At 40.4% G+C, this 21,538-nt stretch overlaps 2 protein-coding genes across 4 annotated transcripts; one reads left to right on the forward strand and one right to left on the reverse strand.

The window, feature by feature from the left end:
* Positions 1-1,832: 1,832 nt before the first annotated feature.
* Positions 1,833-15,489, forward strand: LOC121912361 (E3 ubiquitin-protein ligase TRIM35-like). 3 transcript variants are annotated; one of them, XM_042434479.1, is made up of 10 exons: positions 1,833-1,957; positions 3,769-3,824; positions 5,197-5,252; positions 9,319-9,595; positions 12,643-12,738; positions 12,861-13,097; positions 13,189-13,211; positions 13,314-13,432; positions 13,504-13,706; positions 14,506-15,489. In XM_042434479.1, exons 1-10 carry the CDS (start codon positions 1,933-1,935, stop codon positions 15,235-15,237), a joined length of 1,824 nt encoding a protein of 607 aa, XP_042290413.1. In that variant the 5' UTR covers positions 1,833-1,932; the 3' UTR covers positions 15,238-15,489. The 3 variants fall into 3 exon arrangements, with proteins under 3 accessions (XP_042290413.1, XP_042290414.1, XP_042290422.1); XM_042434480.1 differs by lacking the exon at positions 1,833-1,957 and having other exon boundaries at positions 3,801-3,824; positions 9,196-9,595; XM_042434488.1 differs by lacking the exons at positions 1,833-1,957; positions 3,769-3,824 and having other exon boundaries at positions 4,999-5,252; positions 9,196-9,595.
* Positions 15,490-15,590: 101 nt separating this feature from the next.
* On the reverse strand, positions 15,591-21,289 carry LOC121912329 (long-chain fatty acid transport protein 1-like). The gene is made up of 14 exons (XM_042434477.1): positions 20,945-21,289; positions 20,679-20,856; positions 20,435-20,573; positions 20,062-20,317; positions 19,779-19,946; positions 19,100-19,169; positions 18,454-18,545; positions 17,849-17,958; positions 17,483-17,692; positions 17,260-17,386; positions 16,984-17,121; positions 16,243-16,407; positions 16,011-16,157; positions 15,591-15,923 (listed from the first exon to the last, which is right to left on the reverse strand). The coding sequence occupies exons 2-14, from the start codon at positions 20,846-20,848 to the stop codon at positions 15,766-15,768; spliced, it is 1,950 nt and encodes a 649-aa protein (XP_042290411.1). The 5' UTR covers positions 20,849-20,856; positions 20,945-21,289; the 3' UTR covers positions 15,591-15,765.
* Positions 21,290-21,538: the final 249 nt, after the last annotated feature.

The raw sequence follows: 21,538 nt of genomic DNA on the forward strand, positions 1-21,538 counted from the left end.
AGGCATCAGTGTTAGAGCAGCATGTTACTGTTGTAGCTACTGGAGGTGGAGCTAGTTTCAACTACTTTATAAACAGTTAGCTAGTTTAGTCCAGTGGTTCCAAACCTAGGGGTCAGGCCCCTCCAAAGGGTCACCAGATAAAGTGAATAGGAGAGGAAAGAAGAAAAAAGTTCTGATACACAAATCTGTTTTCAGTTTTTGGTATTTCTCTCTAATCTTTGATTTTTGGTGAAATATTGGATCATTTGAACATTTATTGAAATGAAAGCATGTGAGAGGTTTAGAGGGAAAAATCACTATTTGGTGGAGCTGTTAACAACTCATAGACATCTGAAATGTGACCCCGACTACACACTGCTTTTTGTAAGACGTCAAAAGCCAAAAAGGTTGGAAACCACTGGTTTCATCTTTAACAATGTGTCAATGCATACAATAGGCTATACTATATGTTTTATTGAAAAACAATGTGGCAGCTTCTAGGATTATATTGATATATAAAATATATGGATTAACTTTTTTTTAAATTAACAGATCATTTACTGGTCATTAAGTCTAAACTATCAGTCTAAAAAGTAAAAAATACCAATTGCAATTTTCCAGAGCTCGAAGCGACATCTTCAAATGGCTTGTTTTGTCTAACCAACAGTCAAAGACCCAAAGATATTTAATTAACACTGATAGAGAACAGAAGCAAACTGTAAATCCTCACATTTGAGAGGCTGGAGTCAGCTAATATGTGGCATATTTGCTTTATACATGATTCACTGATTATCAAAATAGTTGCAGAATTATTTTTTTAACTGACTCTCACACTCTCTACATTACACCAACCCTTTTGTGTTATGCTACAGTTCAGTCATGTCTTAGTGAGTTGGACGTATTCTCCTGCATCAAACACAGAGGGAGTGAGGTTTTCCGAGTTGGCCAAAGTGTCATCGTGGTCAGACATAGTGCTGGGTGTGAGTGTTTCAGATTCTGAGGCAGAGCCGTCAGAGTTTTGGCAGAGGTATTGCTGGCATTCACCAGGCGGCAGCCGTTCATGGTACACTGGCTCGGAAAAAACATAGCTGGAGCTGCAGGCTTTGCTGGGACTGACGGGAAGAGGCACAAACTGCTGTGGCAAGGAGTACCTCATCGCTGCAGGAAAACACACACACACACAAACACACACACACAAAATTTGGAATTACTTAACCTTGATACTACACGTAATTTTATAGAAAATGTAACAAACAAATTACACAATTGGAAAAAGCCCCATAGTAATTTAGGAGCAATGAGTCTTCAATTTTTTTAATGTGGGGCTGAACATTAAATACATTATCTTGTCACCAACTTTTCCGAAATTACTCATCACACTCTGTACCTGACTGGATATAATAGGTCAGGTTGTCTCTCAGGATGGAGTAGAAGATTATGTCAGGATGGATGAAGGCAGCTTGTTCTGGGTTGACCATGGCATCATAACGGGATAGATCCTACAACCAAGGGGAGTTACTGTACAAATGAAGACCAAAATAGATCAAATAAATATGCATGTTAAGATATAAAGACACCTACTTGTGCCCCTACACCTTGTGCAAACGCTGGTAGTGTTATATGCAGGATCATCTCCAGAATTAACTGAGATCGAAGAGCCAACAGTTCTGTATCTAGGTGCTGTGTTTGTTTGCATTATATTTGTGTGAGACAGAAATTGTTACAAACAGAGAAATACATATTTGCTTGCAGTTCAATCAATCATTTTTACAAACTTTGTGATTAGAAGAAGTGCTTTTTATCCGACACACCTTGACAACTCTGTCTTTGACCCTACACAGCACAGCCATGAGCTGAGAAGAACTGAAAGAGAAACATGGATATCTTGAGACCAACCTCCAAAACATCACAGCACACACATCGACCACCTGAGAGAGGGAGAGAGAGAGAAGAATGGAGGGATGTGAAAGACAGCATGGTAAAAAAAAAAGAAGATATTCTTTACCTGAATTAATTGGTTACATGAGCATGTTTGTTAAATTACTTTGTAGAGAGCGTTCTGAGCTGTGAGTACCAAAGGTTTCCAGGTTCCACTGTTTACTCCCCACGTCTCCTGAAGCCAAGCACGTCCCTCCAGACTTAACTCCAGCCTGTTCAAGCACTGCCACATCCTGCCATCATCTGGTGCAAGACCACCCAAAGGTGTCAGCACCTATGATAAAAACATTAGATGTACGGTGTCATAACAAATCATTAAAGCACGCTTGAATTTTAGTAATAATTTTATAATAAGATATTCCACACTGATTCAGTAGAAGGTAGTTGATGAGGTGTCCACATGGATTTTTATAAATTAATCTTAATAAGTGACATTTTAATATTTTAAAAAAGGCATAACACACAACCTCTATGAAAATATTTCACACCTCAGGCTATCTATACACATTCCATCACATAACTGCTGCCAACTGAAGTATCTAAAGAAATGAAGTTGTCTAAAGAAACTATAAAAACACTTTTCCTGTCGCCTGAGGAACATCGTTTGATCTGAGATCCTCTCCCTGCTGCTACTTGAATAAAATCTTTATCTATACCTGCTTTCAATAAGCGGTTTCATCGCTAAAATGTAGAACAACAACATCAAAATTAGCAGCTTGTAAAGAATAACGGACCAAGGAAAATCTGAAAAATTGCAACTCTAAATTATAACTAGCCTATCACCTCTTTTTTGATATCTTTCACTGATGAGCGTTTGGATCCCAGCACTATGATGTCATCACAGGTCTCTAGGAAGTATTGCCAGGTAGACGCAAATCCATCGCAGATGGGTACGGCCACCTCCCGCAGAGTTCGGTCGAGTCTTGGGATGATTGTTTGTAGAAGAGATTGTAGCATCGGTTCACACATTTCCTCTAAGGGTAGAAAAAGAAACAACATCAGAGATCTAGAGGAAGAACACAGTCTCATTTTACATCTTCTGACTTCACACATACACACCTGTGATTGTGTGAGCAATGCGGTCTTGCAGCAGACTGGCCTGTTGCAGTCCTGCAGAGATCTGTTTCTCCACATCAGAACGATAAAGTGACAACTCCTCCTTCAGAACTGCCATTGCAGCTTTTACCTGTTGTCCTGCCATCCTATAGACCCCCGACAGCAACTGACAGGCACACATACACATATTTTGAGAGTATAAATATTAGAATTAAGTTTATTATGTGCTTATTATTACATATGACTGAGAATTAATTGAGATAATTCTGTTTGTTGTTCATGGAATTATGTATTTTATGTTTGTAGAGTGGGTTATTGCTTTATGTTTTAAAATGTATGTATTATTATGTATATTGAGACTTATTGCTACACATGAAACATGTTAAGGGGACCCTAAGTGCTAGCAGAATAAAAATGTGATGAGGTAGTTAGAAGTTAGCTGGTGACCGTATAATGCAGATCATAAAACGAATGAGGACAAGTTTGATATTTGCAAATGTTCCATTTCTGAGATGGGCTCAGTGGGGTTTGTCATGGATGGCAATTAAAAAATTGAATGGATTTGGACATTAATAAACCATCAAAATCAGACTGAATCTCTGCTTCACTGGATTAATGAGTTATTATTTACAGAACAAGAATATTACTTAATAATATTGAATCTGACTGGCTAACTAAGGAGTTCAGTGATTTAAGTTTGATTTTGCCCCAATTCATATATCGAAACTGAAGATGTGTATGATTTGTATCAAATGCTATCATATTATTTGTCTTTTTTTCCTTACTTTGATCCAGGCTTGCTTCCTCCTCCTGTGATGCATGATAATCTTGGGAAATACTTGCTCCTTGAGGTAGGACATCACTTCTTCCATCACCATGCTCACTAACACCTGAATGACCAAGAGAGACAGAAGAAGCAGTAAAAAAACAGGCAGATGGTAGAAAAACAATTGGGATCAGAAGACAGAGAAAGAATTCTGCGCATGATAATTATAGACTAATCCATGACAGCATACAACACAAGCAGGTTAAAATGCCAAACCTCTTGTCTGATGACTGGTAGATAAAGCTATGATGAAGATTGAGTACTTTAAAATGGAAAAAAGAGGACAAAGTAGGAAGATGTATGAAACAAGAGTGCAGCCTAATCCGATGACACAAACAGATACCAGACCTCTTGCCTCATTTTTGCTCACCTCTTCCTCATTGCCCATCAGATGCACCATTGCTTGACTGTTTCCTCTGAGCCTCTTCAGGGTTGACACAGCATCAAAGAAGGCCCTGGACTCTGGTGAATCCAGGGGCAGTCCTAACCAGCAACAGACAATCATGGAAATATTATTAGGAGAACAATCCATAATCAAGGAAATGGATGGGAAAATAATATGTTGAAAAGAGACATCATTGGAAACAGTGATATGAGGACTCCACCTGAGCTCTGATGTTGTGCTGCAGCTCGTAGTACGTTGGCCCACCGTGTCTGTTCCTGGTATGATGCAGTGGCCAGACACACAGGGGCACAGTAAGGGTGCTGGATGAAGACAGGGAAGGCTGTGGGGCAATCCCAACATGCCAGTTTACCATCTGATTTACCTGAGGCATTCATGCACACAAAGACACAGATGTGCACACGCATTAAAGTATGTTTGTTTGAACAAAATAGAACAATGGCAACAATGTATACCTCCTTCTGCCTGCCTGCAGCCAACAGATTGATGGCAGGCTTAAATAGCATACCTGTGATGTGTCGGCACATGTCATCCACTAACTCACGATGCTCGTGTATGGAGGTGCAGATCTGACAGCCAGAAAGCACCAACTCTGTCTTACACCCCCAACCACCTTCAAATACCTGGAGCATAAGTCACACCACCATGCATATATACATGCACAAACATAAACACACATGCATACAGTAGATCGGGCTACAGTAGAAGACACAGCTGCAGATCAGGCCCTGGATTTGTGTTTGTACCTCTTTGGCGTCACGGCTCTCAACTGTAAAACTGTTGGTGACCTGTAGGTGGCGATGTGTCCAGATCCCCTCCAGGTACTGAGGCAGAGTCCCCTCTAACACAATCTCAGCATGGGCAACAACATCCTGCAGTACAGGGTCCAAGTTGGAGTCACTTTGAGCACTAGCAACACTCAACATAAACACATAATGACTTTCTGTAAAGATTCACTGAAAAATGTTAAAATGTTAATGTGATTTTCTTACAGGATGCTGAATCAGAGGTCGGGGCTCGGTGGGCTCCATGTGTTTGCTCCTCATGTGGGTGAGTAGATTTGAGCAGAAGTGTCCACGATAGAGCGGAGCCAACTTCTCCATGATGTCAGCAATGTGCTCTGTCCATTCAGTGCCGCCACAAAATGGAAAGATTAGATATCAGCAATGTAGTACCTTTGCAGGCAAAAACCAGGCACCAGGGGTCACTGATAGGCAGGGTGCGAACTATGCCATGACTTTCAGGGGAGCTCACTTTTTTTCATAGGGGGGGAAATTTTGGATAAATTTGCAAGTAAGTTTCTTTTTGACATATCTGTATGGTGACTACAAAACAGAGAAATGAGTAATGGCGATATGGAGGAATATGGAGTAATGCACAGATTGTGTGGGACTAAGAACGTTTGTTTTTTCTGATCTTTCAGTTAAAGTGAGCGAAGTTTATGATATTGCGCTTCAATGGTGATGGCAAGAATAGCACGCATGCTGGTATCTTTATTAAAGTGAATTAGTGATGAATCACCCTCATGTATGATTCATAATAATAATAATAATAGACTAATTTTACGCATGATCCATGATGATGAACATGCAGAAAATTAGAAATGCATGTCAAAAATTGTATATTGTCAATTCTCTTTCTTAGAGACCTCCCCAAAATTTCAGAAATCATGTTTTCAGAGGAGCTCATGTCTTATTAAGAGAAGCCAAGCTCCCTCTGGCTCCTCTGTAGTTCACACCCTGCTGAGTGGTTCACTGAGTATGAAAATGAAATGAAAATGGGGGACAAAATTCACAGACCTCCTTCTGTGCAAAAGTGTATTTTACAGTTTAGTTGAAGCTAATATGAGGCTTCACCCATCCAAATTGAGTGAATATCTTCCAAAGTTACTGTCTCTTTAAGTGCTAAATTCCCTGTTTTTGTTACCATCCTTCCACTGCAGCTCAACAGGAAAACACTGTGTGTCGAGACACAAAGAAAGAAGTCTTACTAAAAAGACTGTAACTGTGGAAGATATCCACTTTGTTAACTCAGACAGTTTAGGCCTCATATTAGCTTCAGATAAACGTTTAAATACAGTTTTGCTCAAAATTAGGGCTGTGGATTTTGTCCCCCATCACTTACATTGTAAACACATTTGGATCTTCTAATGGCCAGTATGAACAGGAGGAAGAATTACTGCAAGCAAAAACCTGTTTTAATTTTTATATGGGCACCTGACTGTTGTTTTAAGACAGATTTGGGAAAATTGTGAACCTGTCTTTTAAAACCATTTCAACACCCATGGCAGTTTTTGGAGTGACATGTTAGACAATGCTTTCCACCACAATCATTACAACACCAAAATTAAGGAATATCCTTTGGAAGAATGGTGTTTATGCCTCAAGACCTGGAGAATATACAAATGAGCAATGAAGTCGCTCTGTATTTAACTCAGTTTGCATATAAATGTGGTTTAGAAATTCCTGAGCAACATAGACACAGCTTGATTGTGGGAGTGTGTGTGTGTGTGTGTGTGTGTGTGTGTGTGTGCATGAACTCATTGGTGTTTGGTAAATACCGGCATTCTCTGCTATTGAGCATGAAACAGAGGACAGAGCGTGAGGTTCAAAGTGTACTGGACACAAAGAGAGGAGAATATAAGGATAAGGTTATTAAATAACTTATTTATTTAATTATTAAATATATTAACAATGAAGCTGAATGCAATAACACTGAGTGAACCAGTCAATAACCAACAAACATCATTCATTACATTGTGTATCTTATTAAAAGGGGAGATCAACAGTGGAATAATCTAAAAATATTTATTATAAATGTTCTAAAGACTTACCTGAGATGTATCTTTGCTCTTTGGAGTTTAGGTCACAAGTGAACTTCGCCCCCATTCTCCTTTTTTTTTCTCCTTTCACCAATCTCTTTCCCCTGGTTTGTTTCTCTCCTCTGCTCCCGTCTCACAGTCACCTGTCATTCTAATCTGTGGTACATAAATGTTTATCCTCAACCTTTTTATCACTCTTTCTCCACCTCTTCCTTCACTCACAGGTCATATTGCTGTGACAGACTCAATGAAAATGATTTATGTTGACAGTCAATACATCAGACAAACGTGGCAAAACAATTGACCTCCCTGATACCCTCATACTCCAGTTTATTTGCAGCAATGTTAAACAATGGAATTTAGATGTGGAAAAGAGGGAGTGAAGACTTCTCTCAGAAATTCATCTGTTTGGCAGTCATAGCCACATCATCAGTATGTAATACATCTAATACAACACAGCATCTCATTTACACGAACCACAGACAAATATCAAAAGTTGTTTTGTACTGATATACCCAGTTAATTGATCAAATGTGGTTTGCATTGCAGTGTCATTGCAGATTGGTGTTAGAATATATCCTGCTAAAACCACAAAAGCACTGTCACTTTCCAGCTTTTTTTTTTTTTTTTTTTTTTTAATCGGTTTCCTCCTCCTGTCTTTCACCATCTTGCCTCATCACACACAGCCACAATTACAGCTTTCACATCTGTCAGGGCAGGTGGGCTGTGTGAACTGTCACTGACTTCACAAAAATGCGGGTGTGGTAAAAGAGAGTGCAGGGGAATTACAGTGATTTACTCTCTCACCACTTTGGACTCAGGCCACAAAATCCATTATCTGAGCGTAATCTGACTAATGTCAAGTGGCACAACTAAGAATCAGCTGTTGTAATCGACCAAACTGGTGATAGAGCCCTACAGACAAGAGGGGTTAGAGAGTAAATGAGCAACTGTTAAGAGCAGGAGAGTAAAGCCTTTAACTTCACTACACATAATCATCATTTTCAACTGACTAAATCTGCAGAGAGGGGTAGCTGTGAGGATTATAGGAGCTGAGAGAGAAACTCTACAGAAACATTATGGAAATCACATGCAGAGACACTTTGAAGCCATGCTCATGGGTGCCAGTATCAGTATTCATGTAGGTTTTAGCCTGTTATCTCTATGATTAATGGTGCATGGACATATTCTTAAGGTCACGTCTGTCTGCTTTGAGATGCGATTTTTATGTAGGAATGTCTTTAAACATCAGCATCACAGTAATATCACTGTTACTGTCTCTGCCAAACTGTCACACTCTTTATGCTGATATATTTTAGGCTGTGTGTTGGAGGAAGGGGTTTCAAAAATTGGTGCAATGAACCTGCTAATAGTAGAATTTATTATGCAAATTGGGAATTAGCACTAACACCAATCACTAATTACATGAGTAAATACAGAGCAACAAAATCTGAATCAGCTGTCAAAGCTGATCTGTTTGAAATGTGCTCAGGATTTCAGAAGCACAGATTGTTAAAGGGCAACGAAACTGGATCCACTTAACATACCTCAGGCTCGGCAAGCAGTACATGAAGTACGGTATGTACTGTATCTGTACTGTCTTCAAACTCACCAACTTGCAGACATTCTCACTCTCTTTACTTTATTCAGCCCTAAATCTGAAACTTTCTAAGTGCTTGCTTCATTCTCAGAAGGTCTGAACGCAACACCACAGCTGGTCTGGACTGGATTCAGTAACTTTTACAAGGAAACTGTAGCAGGTCACAGGTGCTTGAACCCAGTAGATTGAGCATACATACATATATAATGACGACTTAAAGCTGGTTGATACTATAGGTGTTAATCTAAAATGAAATTGTGCACATTGCATACAAGTAAATCACAAAACATCATGAGAAACACCTTATTTTTGTCTGCAAAATATGCTATTCAATGTTACATGCCAATGGGGAGAAGTAGGTGAAGTGGTAAAAATGACAAGCAAAGACACAGAATTAATTTTACCTCAGGCTGTGAGAATATACTATAAATCACAGGGTCATGATAGTCAAACTGCCACTGCAGAGTGATGTATGGCTGCATCTGGTGCCGGCACTTTTGCTAAGATTCAAGTCTGAGATGGAAGCCATAAGCAGATCTTTGTAACTTCAGTGCTGCTCATGCTGTTCACAGATCCAGCAAGAACCTGTGCCTCACGTTAAGATAGAAGATATGTGCCAACTGCACATGCAACACTAATACCAAAAACACATGGACATACAGCTCCTCCCCCCTTGTCTGTGTTCCTGTGTTCAGACAAACCAAACTGGCTTCATATCTGGAGGCTCCGACCACCAGCAGCACCTCCATGAGCTGCGGATCCCCTCTCCCCGTCTCCTCTCCTGGAGTCGAGGCAGAAGGCCTTGCCTTGCCTGCCTGGTCACTTGACTCTCCAGAGTGGTGTGAGGAGCATGAACAGAGACTGTCTTTGTTCTGTTTGGATGACCTGGAGCCTTTATGTAAACAATGTGCAGCTGTAAGCCATGAAGGACACAGAGTTTACCTCTTAAATGAGGCTGCAACTGACTGCAAGGTAGGAATCGGGTATCAGGCAATTATAAGACTCTGATACAATATAATTGCAATGAAAACATTTTCTATATTGAACATATGTATTTGCAATTGAGAGAAGTATTATATACTGTATGTAAAATATATACAATAAATAGCAATCAATAAGTGTTTTCTTTGTCTTGAAGGAAAAGGAACAGGTACATAATGTTGAATCAGTATAAAGGGATAACTGTTTATTATCCATCTGTATCTATTTACGTGTTTATTATAGCTCAGCTACTTCTTTAATATTCAATTTTATATACTGTAAATTATATAAGTATATTGTGTTTCAAAGTTTTCTGTACTTTAATATTTTGAATGCAAGAATAGTACTTTATTTTTACAATGTTGTGTTGCTAGTTTACCTAAAGTCCCCCTCCATTAGAAAAAAAGTGTTTTTCTTCTTGTTACTTCAGTTGATTGAGGCTCACTGATGTATGTGCAGTTTGACACTTTAAGGCTGTTTTCACATTCACCCACTGAAAGTGGAAAGTTTATCTGTGCTCATCTTAAATCTGCGTTTAAGGCGTGTATCTAAGAGTATGATTTGTGACATCACAACTAGTTTGGAGCCAACTGTGGTCCAGTGTGACATGGCCACTAAGCAGTGCGAACACAGCCAGGCCAGAGACAGGATTGAGGCAAAACAATATTTATTTTCAGGGCTGCTGGTTTAGAAGTATAGCCAGGTGAGGTCCAGGGAGTAGTTCAGAGCTGAGCCAGGAGGAGGTCCAGAGGGTGAAGTGTGGAGCTTGTTGGGTCCAGGTTAGAAGAACAGAGCAGACGAGATGAGACGAGGCCCAGGAAACAGGGGCCAGAGGGCAGAGCAGACAGAACTGCAGGTAAGACAGAAACAGGTTCAGACTGGGTGAAAGACAACAGGCAACTAGCAAGATGCTCAGGTAGATAAGAATGGCTGGAAGCGTTGTACTGACTGTACAGAGGCTACAATCTTGCAGAGTAGATGTGGCAGGGCTGAGAATATATAGGCAGGGTTGATTGCAGGATTAGGTGCAGCTGGTAGGGCTCTGCTCTGACTCCAGCACACCTGTCTCCACTCAGACAATCACAGACACACACTCAGGAACACAGGAAGAAGAGGGAAAAAGCCACTGGGGAAGAGACAGCAGGAGCAGATGTAGCATCCAGTATGCAACTTACAAAAGTGTGATGTGGAAACTTGACACCTTCAGTGCACACTGAGAATGGACTTTACAGTGGGGGAGAAGGCATATTGTATCCAACAGTAATGAAACATATTTGCATATTTGTTCATAGAAAAATGAATTTAATATGTGGAGTCTGGAGGGGAAGCCAAGAACAGCTGTGATTGCAATTTTTTTTTTTAATGACATTATCTCAAGATCACGAGTTAATGATTTTGTTATCTTAAGAAAACGAGATAATCAACGCATGTCATTCCTCCATGCATTGTCAGTTATGTTGAACCAATGCTAAATCTATAATAGTGCACTCATAATATTCATTACAGAATTGCTGTCACAAAAGAGCACTCATAGAAGAAGTTTGAAGAGATAACTCATTACTCTGTCCTATCGCCAGAAGTCAGACCACATAGCAGAATCTCAGACACTGTTAGTGGTGTGTACTGAACCATCATGATAGCCAATGGAGTACACTATGTCATGAATGGTTAAGGTTGTTGATTTTTTTAAATATCCTGAGGTTTTGAATTATTGTTCATGTGAAATGGATGACTCATTCAAGCATTCTCACTTGTTGTCAAGTAGACATAGTATATCCATGTATGGATATGGCTTGAAAATAAAGAATACATAGTGTTAGACATCCAACAAAATATGACCTCTCAGCCTGATAGTGCAAACAGTAGAGAGGTCACACTTTTTGTTTTTTCATGATAATGGGTTGATTATCATGTTATCTCGAGAAAAGCTAATTTTCTTGAGATAACAAAATAATTAACTTGTGATCTCAAGATAACAGCATTAAAAAAAATTATTGCAAGCACGGCCGTTCTCAGCTTCCGTAGATCTTTAAGTAAAACACTGGTTCCTAACATTTTGGCTTATGACCCTTTAAATACAAAGCAGGCTTTCTGTGTGATCCCCTGTCATAAGTTTATTTGTCGATGAGTCATGAGCAGTTCAACCAAAATGATTTTCCTTCTCTAATATTTTTATTTTTCATTCTGAAGGATCAGAGACAGAGCAGCTGGCAGGAAATTCACTGTTCACTGCCATCCAGAGTGCCTGAATGCTGGTTTTCCAGTTACACTCACCCCGCTGCCACAAAGCCAAACCAAAGAGTAGACGTCAAATTACAGCAGAGCTCTCAAAGGCATAGGCTCTTCCAAAAACATTGAAGCCTATTTTTTTGCTGACACTAAGGGAGTCCTCTCATGACTGTATTTCATACTTTTTCATTAACATGCCTCCTGTGACCACAGCAAGAGGATATCTAAACAAGGAGGCAGTCAGGCATTTTTTCATCTCCTGTAAATATTCATTTCCCTGCCCAAACAGATGCCCCCTTGTGTTAATCATAGATTAGTCTATTCATGCAGAATTTAGAGTGAGTTTTAAAGAGGCGCCAAGCTGAAAACTAAGCTGGCAATTATGGATGCTATCATGTCACACATGTTTGGATCTCACAAGACATGAAATTTGACACACAGACCGAAATGCTGAGAGTAATCTGAGGAGCTGGTGGCTGTGTTTAGTTTCTGTAAATACTGTCTGCGCTGGTACATAACTCATGTGAATGTATACATGTACATACTTTACAGTATATACTGTAATTACATGTCTGTATGTGGTATAGTACATGTCTGTATACTGTATGTATGTGCCTGAGTTTACAAGATGTTTGTATGTTGTACAGATTATAAAAGCCCCTTGAGACAATTTTGTGATTTTGGGCTATTAAACTGATTTGACTTGTATCAGCCTCATTTTAACTTAATCACATACTACGCAAATACAGGATGACCATTTACAAATGTTAAGAACATTGTTTTGTAGTAATTCTCCTGTTGGTCACTAGGAGGAGCTCAGAACATCAGTAAATGGCTTGAAGAAGAAGAAGATTCATTATGAGAGAGCTACAAGGACCTGTGAACATGCTGCAAAATACAACCAGGTGGAACTGCATCTCTCAAACTCAACTTAAAATCAACCAGATATGTTCAGATGCATTGTTAGATGTATGATATTGTCCTTCTGCTTTCCTCAAACCTATCTTTATTTTTCCATTCCGTCTAGGCCAAGGCCAAACTCACTGAGGAGCAGATGCATAAGGAGTTTGAGAAACTTCACCAGTTTTTGCGAGAGGAGGAAGAAGTCAGGATACTTGCACTCAAGGAGGAGCAGGAGGAGAAGAAGAGAGATTTGAAAGAAAGGACGAACAGAATGAGTCAGGTGATAAAATCTCTGGAAGACAAGATCCAACTGATTGAAGAGGAGCTAGATGCGGGTGGTGAAGGGGTTACATTTTTACAGGTAACATCAAACAAATGTTATACAGTAAGTCCATGAATAGGAAGAGGTGCTTGTATTTGAAACAATAAAAACTCAATCTCTTTTATTACAGCAATACCAAGACACAGCTAAAAGGTACAGTATATGACATTTCTTGGCATTTAAACACAAGCACATGCTGTATACATGCAAATGCAACTGTATAACTGTTTGTTTGTCCATATTTGTTCACCGCAGCACACAGACAGGTCACAGAGAGCCAAAGAAGATTTGCAGACTTCTAATAAATGTGGCCAAACATCTGGGAAACATCCAGTATGCTGTCTGGGATAAGATGAAGCACATCGCCCCCTACAGTCAGTTTTATGTATTATGTGCTGCTTTCAGGTCCCAACTTCTGCCTCTCTAACTCCTGTGTTTCTTCCAGCTCCAGTGACGTTGGACCCCAGAACAGCTGGCAAGTCCCTGAGTGTGTCCTCTGAGTTAAACAGTGTCCAGATTTCTCCTGGACCCTCACAGGGGCATGAAGAGAGTCACAGTGTCCCAGCCAACCCTGAACGTTTTCACCCTTACTCCTGCATCCTGGCAAAAGAGGGCTTCAGCTCAGGAGTACACTGCTGGGATATTGAGGTATTTACATAAAGCGTACACTGGAGCCTGAATGGAATATTACTGAGCTGATATTATTCAGTTAATACTGGTTCAAGACAGTGCAGCACTCATGATTTCTAGGCTGCTTTTTGATTGATTCAAGATAAATATGTAAGGCTGCAAATAATAATAGCTTTTATTATTGATTTTTTGCAGATTTTTTTCATCATTTAGTCTATGAAATGTTAAAAATAGTGAAAAAATTCACAATTTCTTAGAGGGTGCAGTGATGACATAAACTTCACTGTCATGACAATAAAATAACAGCAAATTGTCATATATGAGAAGCTGGAACCAAAGAACATTTGGCATTTTTGCTGAAGAAATGACTGCAACAATTAATCAATTATCAAAATAGTTGCAGATTAATTTTCAATCCATCGATTAATCGTTGCAGCTCTACAAATAAGTTTCTGATTGAGTTTTGGTTTATATATAGAGAGAGTTAATATTTATATTGACTGCTGCTGTCATTGATAAATGATAAAAGTTAATTGAAATGTTAAATATCCTGCTTTATCTGTCAAAATGAAACAAATTTGTGGAACTTGCCAAAATGTGCCACACATTTTTGTCTATATGTGAAAACAAATATAAGTCCATATATTGATTTTATTTACTCTCAGATATTGGTATGGGTGTCAGCCTCAAACTCAGTATTGGTAGGTCTCTAGACATGTACACTGTACATACCTTGAGATACATGCTTTTCTGAACATGACATGAATTCTCCCTTCCCTCCCTTGTTTGTCTAAATACTTACTATTGATTTCAACAGGTTGGCGACTCCAGTAACTGGACAGTTGGTGTGGCTGCTCAGTCAGTGTCCAGAGGAGAAGAGTTTGAGGCGTGTCCAGAGGCAGGGCTCTGGTGTATCAGTCTGCGAGATGGCAAGTATCAAGCTCTGACCACTCCCTCTCAGACCCTCCACCTAGACAAGTCACACCACCTTAAAAGAGTCCGTGTGAGGCTGGACTGTGATGAAGAGAAGCTGGAATTCATGAACTCTGATACTGACGCACATCTGTTCACGTTTAGACATCGCTTTGCTGAAAAAGTGTACCCGTACTTTGAGACTATATCTGCGTGTGGTGGCCTTGCTGTGTTGGCACAGAGAGTGAATGTCAGCGTGGGGTCACATCACATCCCTGTTGAAGACGCTGCCGCTAAAGAGACTCAGGAAAGTGAATCCTCCACTGACGGAGGAATTGTCACTTCAGTTACAAACAACAACAAGAAGACGTTAGATTACCTACATGTGGCAGAAGATAAAATCCCATCAGTTTGTTCTAAGAGTGAGGAGACAAACACCAAACTCGAGAGACCCTCCACTCAGCAGAAGCTCAAAACAAAATCCACCAGAAGAGAAAAGACATCAGGCAAAAAACAGCCAACCAGGAAGCCAAGGTTCAGTGTGACCTACCATGTTTCACTGAACCGAGCCTTAAACATTGTCAACAATGAATCTGGCAACCACCAAGAAATCCAGACTAATCATGTAGATCATTGAAATCATTATTCTTGTAATAAATAACAAGAGCATCCAGTTATAACACTTTCTGATACAGTATTCAAAATAAACAATGGTATCCATTTTCTTTTTTTATTAGTCTTATTGAATGTAGTGTGATGAAAATGTATCCTAACAACAGAGGCTAATAAATTTACTTGAAAAGTAAAGTAAAGGTGAGATTTCACTTCATGTATCCTGTTTTTTTAGATGATTTATGCTCAACTCTTGGGGTCATCTTCTCTTCTTAAGCCATTAGCTGTTCCAAGCTTAAGCATTCTTAATGAAATATTAATATTATAACAATATGATACTGTGCAGTGTCAGAAATTTAAAAAATCCATTCAATTTGGTATAGTTTTATAAGTTTAATTGCAAAAACAGCAACACAATCATATATCCACATTCATTTGTAGTTGTTACTACATCACACACACACACACACGCACACACACATTTCTGTCTTTCTTTTGAAATATACAGACTCCATCATCATCAGCCATCTATATCTCCTCCTCGACTCTTGTCTCATAGACACACCCTCCCCTCCATGACAGCACTGTATAGTTCTTCAGTAACAGCCTCATAACGCCCAGCACGACTGTTCAGAAAATAGATCTTTTCACTGGAGTCTTGTGGCTTGAATCCTTCCCTCTGAAGCCGTGTCTTCTGAATTTTGAAGGTGCCTGAGGACAAAATAGGAAAATAAGTTTACTTGTGACTTTTTTTTTCAAACACTTGTGTGTTTGTATGTCCTTGCGTTGTTATCTCACCTGTAGTGTCAACAGATGGCATGAGCCGAAGGAAGATGGGGCGTGCGTAGGAGGGCAGCGCTTTCTGTACAGCAATCAAGAACGCATCGAGGTCAAACTGGCCTCCCGCGTGAGCTATTGCTGCCATACCGGCCTTCCCTTCCACACCTGCACACAGACAGACACACACGTCAGGCAGTGAACAGAAGACTGTGTGATGCAGTACATACTTAAACCCCTTTAAGTTCTTCACCTGGTACAGACACTCCGTAGACGGCTACGTCAGCATGTCCCAGCAGTCTGCTGAGGACTCCTTCCACCTCCGTGGTGGAAACGTTCTCCCCTCGCCAACGAAACGTGTCGCCGCTTCGGTCCCTGAAATACATGTAGCCGTATTCATCCATCACCAGCACGTCACCTGAGAGACAGAGAGTAAGAGACAGACGAAGACAGAAATAATCATCACCATCATCCCTCGAGGGGATCATAGAGCAGAGGACAAAGAAGACGGTTAAGTCTGTAATAATGACGAGTGAGTCATCATTCGATATAATATGATGGTGATTCAGGTGTGCTGTCTATGGGTGATAAAACCATACAAGAGGTCTTTTGTAAATGTGGCAATTATGAATTTAATGACAGATTTCTCATCTCCTCTCTCTTTTCCAAAGGTTAAATAAAGTCTATCTTCTCTATTCACCATCATTCACTGTTTTTTCCACTCATTGGGAGCTGGGATCTATCACATCATGCACTAGGTGAAAGATGGGAAACACCGTGGACATTCCCAGTTTGTCATAACAGACAGTGAATCACTCACACTCATATTGTACCTATGGGCAATTTAAAGTCTCCAGTTTAGCTGTCTTATACTGTCCTGTACCTGTGTTTGGACTGTTAGAGGGAACGTGTATGAACACAGAGGAGTGGGGAAATCCAGACAGCCAGTTGTTATTGTTCTGACTGTATTTTGAAGAGACAAAATAAAACATGCCTGAGATATAAGCAGAGTCTCCCATCTTGAAGATATTGTGAGCTATTTTCTGATTGGTGGAATCCTTGTCAACGTAGCCGTCAAATCTCCTGAGTGGATCATTGTGGTTGATGCGCCCCATTAACATACCTGGTTCACCTGAGGACAGACAGAGACAGGAAGACAAAAAAGAAAACGTTGATACTTACAAACATATTTTTATCCAGTTGTGGCTTTTTGTATGTGCATTTGTATATGTGTATGTGTGTGTGTGTGTGTGTGTGTGTGTTTTGTTACCAGGCAGACAGGGTATACAGAGTCCCTGTGAGTCCCTGAGCAGCTCTCCATTCTCCTCCTGCATCCTGACCAGTCTGATGGGGTAAAAGCTTGGCAGGATGCGGCTGTTGAAGCCACATGCCCCCACCTGAACATGTAAGAGTATATAACATGTACATGAGACATGATATAGTTCTGGAAATCCTTCAGTCATGAAGTCAGTAAAAGTACATGCAAAACACACCTTTCCGTCTATGTTGATCAGGCTGCAGTTGCACTCTGTGGCACCATAAAATTCCCCAACTCGTTGGATTCTGAATCTCCGGACAAACTCTTCCCACACAGATGGACGGAGGCCGTTACCAATGGCAACACGCACCTGGTGATGTGCCTCAGATGGGTGTTTAGGCTGGGCCAACAGGTAACGACAGACCTCTCCTATGTACTGTATTACCTGGACTCATACACACAATGAGACATATGACAAGACACCAAAACAAAGTCAGAGGTAGCTCACTAATCATCCTTAATCAATCACTAAGACACTATAATTGGTTTGCAGGTTGAATACTCATCACTGTCACTGCACATGATCACAGTGTGGACTCACGGTGCAGTTGTGTTTGACGCAGTCATCCCAGAAGCGACTGGCTGAGAACTTCCTCCTGACGACAACAGTCAAACCAAAGAGCAAACACTGGCCTACACCCATGACAGTACCTGTAAACAACAACAGGCACACATGCACACACACACACACACATACTGTTCAGTATAATGTCTATACACACATACAACGAAAAACACAATGATACTTGCCAGGTAGTGGACTTTTAATGATGTATTAATGCTGATGGATGTGATGACATTTACATGATGACAACAATAATGTGACATGCTCTGATTGTTACTGTTGCTATGATGTTATTCAGAGTGATGATAATTACGGGCATTTAATAGTATTAGGACATTATAGTGTTATATTACAATAATAAATTAAAGGACATAATAATCCCATAATTTTTCCCACAGTATAAAATACTGTTGGAATGAAGGAAAAAGGGAAATTAGCATATTTTGTCATTTCATATGATAAAATAAAGTAATATAAATTAAGTATGTAAAAAAAACACACAATGACCCATGTGTTGAGTGGGATAAACTTAATGACCTGTTAGACAGGCAGGTAAATTTACAGAACCATGCGAGGCCTACCTGCTGAGTGATATAGGGGAAGGCAGGTGTAGATGACGTCATTATGTCGCAAGCCAAAAGAGTGATAACCAAAAGCTGCAATGCGGTAATACCTGAAGACAGACGGAAAATACAGAGTGAGATCCATCATCAGCAGTCCTCAGCTCATTAGTAGACACTGATGGTCCTGATTTTAACTGAAAAACTGTATTGAATCATCAGTTTTGTTACCCAGTACCCAGCATTTACAGAAATACTACGAGTATAATTGATTTCTGCTTTCCTCTAAAATGCCCAAATGTTACTCTCTTGTTTCCCACAGTCTTGTTTTCTTCCACTGCACCTACATGTAAGCACCAGTAAATATCTTATTGCTACCTGATTCATTACAACGAAATTACACTGTTCCTAACTAGATAAATTTACGAGTTCTCCTGGGCCAGCAATCATTTGACAAAAACAGGTGCGGTAGAGAGTTGAAAAAAATGTGTCAGATGTGTCTGAACAAATCATCAATGTTGATGGGATCGGGCACATTTGACTGTCAGCATTCCTGTAAATTGATTTACTGTGAGCACCATTTAAAAGCTTTGTTTTAGTTCCTTGAAGGTGTCTCATAAATGTAACGCTGCAAGATCAGCTCAGATGAAATCACAGATAAACTCACCGACTGTGCACCACAACCGCTGCCTTTGGCATTCCTGTTGTACCCGAGGTGTAAATGTAGAAAAGTTTGTCTGAATGGAGAGTGAGAGAAGAGAGGAGGACAAAAGTGAGTTGTTAGGAGCTGAACTTGTGTCGGGTGGTTTTTTATTTCTCTTTCTTCTTCATGCTTTGCCTCTTGTTTATTTGCCAGTATTTCACATGTGTGGTATGCAACCCATCAATCCCTAACATGTTTCTGTCTCTCCTTGCATATCCTCTGTATGTCTGACAGGCTGTGCAAGTAAAGACTTGAAAAGTATTGACTAAGGGAATGTTGTGTGATAACAAAAACAACGTAGATAAGACAATTATTAAGAGGGAAATGAATGCACAAATATATCACAAAACTGTTCAAATTTCATGTTTTACATTTATCTTTCATCTTTTAAATGTCTAGTGACATTCAGTATTTCTTTGAAGTGAGCTGATGATTTGTTTGACAGTGGTGAGTGAACTGAATCACATAGTGAAACCTGGTAACCAGCAGTTTACTCTGACAGGCAAAGACTTGCTTAGAAAAAGAAGGTGTTGCAATCAAAACACTCTAACATGTAACATAAGAGCATGATATGGCAACACAGTCATATTCTTAACCAATACAGCACCTCATGCACACACACACACACACTAAAGAGGCTTACCATTGAATTTCTTTCTGAGTGTGTAGTTCGGTGGATGTTTGGGCGAGCAGGCCAGCAGGGTGTCCAGGCTCTGAGCTTGGAGGCTGCAGTGCTTCTCCTCATTGTTCTGCTCACCACTGCTAAACAAAACCATGTCAGGCTCCAGAGAGCCGCTCACCTCCGACACCGCTGAAAGATGATCAGAAGTCATGTTTTAAAAATGTCGAGCAAGAACACTGCACTAAACTGTACAGTGTAGTTTTCTATTAGTCAGTCTCTCCATGTAACTGACTCACTCTCTTACCTTCAGTCAGCTCCGTCCCAAACACCATTGCCCGTGCACCAGACGCACTAACACAGTGCTGCAGTGAATGCAGCCGCAGGTTGTGGTTGATGAGTGCGGCCTCTACACCGACCATAGCCAGACCCAACCAAAGAGCCACCACTGAGAGCTGGCTCTCCAAGTACAAAGCCACTACATCTCCCTCCGCCCAGCCTTGAGCCAGGGCCCAGTGTGCCACACGATGGCATTGCTCCTGCAGCTCCCTGAAACTCCAGACCTGGAAAAACAAACAGATACTGAAATATTTTACTCTGATTCTGTTTGATTTCCATCTCAGTAAAGGTGCTGCTGATGAAGCTAAAGAATTTATTTGTAATCCCTGATATGCCTTCACCTCTCCTGTGGCCTCATAGATCAAGGCAGGTTTGTCCGGGTGCTGTGTAACCATCTGGGCAAACAGAGCAGGGATGGTGCTTCTGTTACGCATGTTTCGGTACATGGAGAACCTCACGCGCAGAATAACAACCAGACACCTTTTTAAGGCAGAGAGGAGGATTGAGAGGAGTTTAAATTTGGACCGGAGTGTCAAATATGGCAGCTGGAGATGGACACACATACATTTCACACAAACACCTTACATTAGGTCCCTTCTGATGGTGCGTAGAGCTACATGGATGAACTTCCAAGAACCCCTCCAGGCCATGAAGAGCCCGAGTCCCGCCAACAGGCTGCAGAGCCAGGTGAGGGGGAGCCACCTTACAGCCCCAAACACACCGAGGCACAATACGACACCACTCATCACGCACATAGTGTCACCTGTGGGGATACAAACACTCGCAAAACCTCACTCGCAAAACAACACAAAAACATAAAGAGCATTGTGATTTGGTGAGAGGAGGCTTACCTGAGAATGTCCACGTCCAAAGAAATATCACTAACTTTTCGGTGGAGTGTCACGGGCGAGCTGTCAGAGGCTCGCGGAGCGGTAGTCAGAGTTGAAATGTCTGCTGGCTGAGCTGAGAGCAGCGCAGGTTATTAACTCCTGCGTCACTCTACTCATTTGTAAGTCAGAGCCAGAATGTGAGTCATTACCCCGGGAGGAAAATAATGTCAAGTAGAGTCTGATTTATAAAATTATAAATGTCTGATTTGATGGGAAAATTGAGTTGTTTGTTTCACGAATAACATTCAGAATGCTAAATATGGCTGTGGTGAGAGAAGTATTCCTTTACTTAAGTAAAACTAGCAAAAGTACAATAGAAAAATATTTCCAAGTATTCCAAGTATTATTCCTGCCATTTAAAAACAGAAAGTAGAGGACAACGTTGTAACACCGGTTTTCTAACGTATGGTGGTAACGTAAGTGGTCAAACGCAAAAGATGTTAATAGCTTACTTTATAAAAGGCGTCTTATTGGAAAGTGGGTATTACCAACAATATGCATCCAATGTAAAAGTAATAATAATGCAGAATAGCCCCTTATATTACTGATGATTTA

The sequence above is a fragment of the Thunnus maccoyii genome, chromosome 2, assembly GCF_910596095.1.
Source record: "Thunnus maccoyii chromosome 2, fThuMac1.1, whole genome shotgun sequence".
In the NCBI taxonomy this organism is placed as follows: Eukaryota; Metazoa; Chordata; class Actinopteri; order Scombriformes; family Scombridae; genus Thunnus; species Thunnus maccoyii.

Bases quoted from the DNA above. Each gene is read 5' to 3' on its own strand.
- LOC121912361 (XM_042434479.1), top strand. From the start codon at position 1,933: ATGGAGGGATGTGAAAGACAGCATG. The intron at 9,596-12,642 runs GTAGGAATCGGG...GTTGGTCACTAG, and splicing joins AGGCTGCAACTGACTGCAAG to GAGGAGCTCAGAACATCAGT. The intron at 13,433-13,503 runs GTCAGTTTTATG...TGTTTCTTCCAG, and splicing joins GAAGCACATCGCCCCCTACA to CTCCAGTGACGTTGGACCCC.
- LOC121912329 (XM_042434477.1), bottom strand. From the start codon at position 20,848: ATGTGCGTGATGAGTGGTGTCGTATTGTGCCTCGGTGTGTTTGGGGCT. The intron at 17,959-18,453 runs GTAGGCCTCGCA...TGTTGTTTACAG, and splicing joins TCCCCTATATCACTCAGCAG to GTACTGTCATGGGTGTAGGC. The intron at 17,387-17,482 runs GTGTGTTTTGCA...TTACATGTTCAG, and splicing joins TGATCAACATAGACGGAAAG to GTGGGGGCATGTGGCTTCAA.